The 5104-nt window shown below is 33.2% G+C and overlaps 1 protein-coding gene across 1 annotated transcript; it reads right to left on the reverse strand.

Moving 5' to 3' along the window:
* Window positions 1-556: 556 nt before the first annotated feature.
* On the reverse strand, window positions 557-1551 carry LOC102908464 (olfactory receptor 6C3-like). The gene has a single exon (XM_006998748.3). It carries the CDS (start codon window positions 1493-1495, stop codon window positions 557-559), a length of 939 nt encoding a protein of 312 aa, XP_006998810.3. The 5' UTR covers window positions 1496-1551.
* Window positions 1552-5104: the final 3553 nt, after the last annotated feature.

Genomic DNA, 5104 nt, shown 5'->3' on the forward strand with positions numbered 1-5104 from the left:
GCTTTATAAAAGCACTGTATTGTGGAGGAAATTCTCATCATATTTGTAGGTTTCATTAGAATAATTATATTAGTATCAGAGAAAAATTCAATGTAAGCTTACCAAGACAGTGTTTAATCTTATAAACCAAGACAACGTAAAAATTTTTATTATCAAGAATCAACACACTGATATACAGTCTCCAGCAAATGGTTTTCTATTCAGAATTGTAAAATATTCTGGAACCTGTGGTTCAGGCTTGTGGGTTTAAGTTGCTCAGAAGAATCCAAGAGGATTAGATGTTTCAGACCACTCTGGGCTATGCACCAGACTGTTGTCTCAAAAACAAACCTAACAGTCAAGCAAACCAAGAAAGAGCAAAGAAATGCCAGAATTGTAAACTATCAATTGCTTTAAGCATAAATATGTGTAAAAATGTTATGCTGTAGTAATGTTCAGATCAGTAGCAAGTAACACTATTGTTCTCAGCAGCATAAGTAGGAACAGGATGAGAGAGTACAATGAAATTCATTTTGTCTTATGTCATTACAACATTCATTTCTGTTAACATGTACTCTCATTTGCTTCTATAAAACATTACTTTATGAACTAATTCCTTGAAGGCTTGTTTTACTTGTTGATTTCTCAATGTGTAAATAAAAGGGTTCAACATGGGAGCAATTGAAGTGTTGAGAACAGCCACACCTTTGGTCAGTGATGCCCTTTCATTGGCAGAAGGTTTGACATACATGAAAATGCAGCTTCCATAAGAAATGGAGATGACAATCATGTGAGATGAACAGGTGGAGAAAGCCTTTTTCCTCTGACTGGCAGATGGGAACCTCAGAATGGTGCTGATGATGCAGATGTACGACAGGATCACTAGAGCCAATGTGAATAGCAGAGTGACAAAAGCAAAGTAAAAGCCGATCATCTCTAGACTCCTTGTATCTGAGCAGGAGAGCTGTAAGATGGGGAAGTAGTCACAGGAGAAGTGATCGATGACATTAGAAGCACAGAAGTCTAACTTGAGGACCAGCATGAGTGGTGGGAAGATGGTCAGAAATCCTGCCAGCCATGAGACGAGGACAAGAAGGGTGCAAACTTTCTGGCTCATGATGGTGGTGTAATGCAATGGTTTGCAGATGGCGACATAGCGATCATAAGACATAGCAGTTAGAAGAAAGAACTCAGACACCCCCATGGAGATGAAGAAAAATAACTGAGCCAAACAGTTGTTATAGGAAATTGTCTTGACTTTAGTAATTATTGACCCCAAAAATCTGGGGATGGAAACACTGGTGAATATAATTTCTAAGAAGGAGAAATTCTGGAGGAAGAAATACATAGGAGTCTTTAAGTGAGAGTTCAGCAGCGTGAGGATGACAATGGTTAGGTTTCCAGTGATACTTAGTATGTAAGCAATGAATAAAAAGATAAAAATTACAACCTGAAGCTCTGGATCATCTGTTATGCCCAAGAGTACAAACTCGGTGATCACAGAATGGTTTTTCATACTGATTTATTGTTAACAGAATCTAGTGATAAAAAGAAATCAAAGTATAAATTTAATACAGAAGAACTGAAAAGTTAATATTGGTATTACTATATGCAATGAGCTGAAGCAATAGGAATCTCTATAGATTTTTTTTCACTAAATCTTTTCATTCCTACTAAAATATATACAGTCATACAGTTATATAAAATATATGTTGTATGTACAATTGAAAAAGAACATGTATTTGTTTTTGCTTAAAGTCACCTTCATTATTTTTACACAAAATATCTATGTTTAGAAACTGGAGGTAGCCCTTCAAATCACAAATTCTTGCAATGTACCTCACTCAACTTTATATGTAAATTTTTATTAAGACATTGTTTTCAGATTTCATACAGTTTGTGAAATTATGCTGAACAGATAATTTAATTAATTTAAAAATCTAATGCCATTTCCAAGCTTCTGTAATTTATTGGTAGAAAATAATCACATAACCACATCTACCAAGCCACTCTCCTCTTATAATTACTTTTATTCTTAGTATGTATCAGTTTAAAACGACCATGGAAAAACATGTTTGGCACCATGGGAATACAGGACTAGATGAGCTTTGCTTATAAAAAAAAGTGTTGACTAAGATCAAGGGTAGTATCTATTCTTATCATGTTCTTAATCTAAAAGAATAAAAGTCCAAGTCAGAGAGATTAATTACAATATAGATAGAGACGAGTAATGTCTATGACAGTGGGATGCATTTATGTCATTTTAATATATTTTTTTTTTGCTAAGATCACTCTGGGCTTTTCCTTGCAAACTTTTCTGGGTACAAGGAAAATTTTAAGGTTCTTTTCCCCAAATCTCAAAGGACACCATCACCCTTCTTTTCAAGGACTGATCAGAATACATAAGATTTTCTATAAGATTTACTTTATACAAACCACAAAGCTCTACACTGTACCATCCTGACTCCAATCCCTTCTATTCTCTCCTATTACTTATCAAACAACATAGAGTCTGTGAATTTTCAATCATATTTCTTGTATAATTTTCAATCATATTTGTTGTATAATTTCCTGTATGAGCAACACATCAGATGGTAGATGTGAATGGTAAAGCTAATGATTGATATTATTTAACTTACTATTTTCTGTTTCTTGCTCTTAGCATTGTCTCTATTTAGGAATATATGTAATAAACATATATATTTATCATTAATATGTCCTAAAACTACAGATTAAAAAGCAGAGACTTACTGTGGTTTGAACAATGATTGAAATATACTGAAAATGTAAAAGAAGTAGTAATAAAGTAATATTTTAAAATTCTTGCACTTTTTCCAATAAAACAAGCCTTTAGATGTCAGAAAAATCTGCATTTATTCCTAAGTATGGAGCATATGCTTGATATGTCTGATGACACCATCAAACATGTAATCCTTAATTAGTCTTTACTTACTTAAAAACAAGATGAAATATACTTATAGTATTCTTTGAAATAAAGGTTTGTCATCCAGCTTATTCTTGTCTCTATCACAAAAAAGTGTCACACAGGAAAAAGCACAGGCTGGATTGCTTGTGAGCTATCTGGCAGTCTCATAAATAAAAAATATTTCTCTTTAATACTTTTTTTTTCACAGAAACAGACCTATGACTCAAATTCTAAAGCTTGCTATAGTAATCATAAGAATTCTTCAAGCAAATTTATCAGGGAAACATTTCAAAGCACCCTGGATAAGTTAGCTTGAATACTGCACAAAGATAGAAGAACTTTACCTTCTCTAACCAGTGCAGAAATCCTTCAAGACTAGATTAATGAAAGGGAGGATTCAGGCAGACGTAGGTTCATAAGATGTTGTAGTGTCATAACACATCTTCTGGAAAGCCAAACAATATAAAGAGACAATGGAAAAACTGTACAAATCAGTTGATAATCTGACCTGTCTTACCTTTGGCCAAACTAAATTTTCCCATTAAGCAGATAGATTCAGTATATACAGTGAAGGTAATTTATTCTTGATGCCTCTGGGATTAGCTAAATCCAATCCTACAATGACTCTTTGAACACAGGACACTTACTTTATTCATTAGTAAATCTCTCCCGCACAGTGAAAAAGTGACAAAAACCATAATATCTTTAAAATTAGAATTGTACTTCAGTTGTATTTTATTTTGAATTTTATAATTAACATATGAAAATTTAGTATTACAGTGGTATATAGGAACCTATCAATGTATTTCCTACGAGGTTTTCATTAGCCTCAAGGCTTCAAATTTACCAGCATAAAAACAGAATTTTCTATCAAATATTTTTATGTATTAAGGTATATTTTATTTAAGCCATGTTAAAAATTTCACAAGGACAATAATTATACTATTATGTCTCATTAAATATTCTGCAACTCTCTTGTTCTGTCATTTTTTAGTACACAGTACTGATGGTATTCTTGTCACATTATCTAGACAAACTCCATTCTTGTGTAACTTCTATGTTGGATACTCAAGGAGTCTTATATGCAATTCATTAATTTAATTTTTGTTTAAGAACAGGGAATTTGGTGTACTAGTTCACCTCAGTGTTTATAATACTGCATTACATTCTGTCTTTTCGCATACATTTGTGACAATTATTGGTACAATGTATGTATAAACTAACTTTTGATAGATATTTCATTTCCCTCCTACAAATTATAAGTCCTTGACCTTACACACTAATTAAAATTGGAAATACTTAAAAATTTTATAAGTAAATGAACAAAATAATATCCTAATTCATTTCATTAAAAAGGTGGTTTCATTCAAATAAGAGCATACTTCTTGTGTTTGATATATAGAAATCCAATTTAATTGGATTTAATTGACATTTCTAAAGGAGTAGAATTTAATTGACATTTCTAAAAATATCTTGTAGTTATAAAATAGGATTTTGAAAACATTAAACAAATCAATGTGCAAAAGTTTCATCACAGGGTAGTTTCTGTGTATGTTTCTAGCATGTGAATTATACAACTCCAAAACTTTCAATATGAGTGCATAACATGAGTATCTGAAGAAGCAGGAAAACGAAATGAGGTCACTAGAGGGGCTAATAGATAAGGTAATGGCAGGATACACATGAAAGGGGAAATGGGAAAAAACAGTGGTCTAATTAGGGAAGGAGGAGGGAGATGAGAAGAGAAGGGTAAGGTAACAGGTTGGAAAACTTTTAAGGAATCCTACTATTAACTATCTAACAATATTTGCAATATGTGCAAGTCTGTGTATACATGCACCTATATAGTTTAAATGAAATTTTCTCATCTGGGATGACAACCTTCCTCTGAAGAACCATAGACCCCCAATACCAGGCATGAGAATTTCCTTTTTGAGTTGTTGGTCAGGATGATCTAAGAGATTCCCAGAACATTACAGGCTTTTGCTTTAGTCCTAGAGTAGCTCCAGTATTGGAAGTTAAGTCTCTATTGTTGGAGACACCATTTATTTTGAACACAGAGCCCAGAGGCCCCGAGCTGGATCTGAACTGGATGCTTCCTCCCTGAAGACTAGCTTTCATGGTACCACAAGGCACCATTAAAGTTTCCAAAGGAGGGAAATAACCAATAGTCCTACTCATTTATGATGCCTATGAACC

The sequence above is a fragment of the Peromyscus maniculatus genome, chromosome 18, assembly GCF_049852395.1.
Source record: "Peromyscus maniculatus bairdii isolate BWxNUB_F1_BW_parent chromosome 18, HU_Pman_BW_mat_3.1, whole genome shotgun sequence".
Classification (NCBI taxonomy): Eukaryota; Metazoa; Chordata; class Mammalia; order Rodentia; family Cricetidae; genus Peromyscus; species Peromyscus maniculatus.

What these genes read in the sequence shown, in the direction of transcription:
- LOC102908464 (XM_006998748.3), bottom strand. Translation starts at nt 1,495, where the DNA reads ATGAAAAACCATTCTGTGATCACCGAGTTTGTACTCTTGGGCATAACA.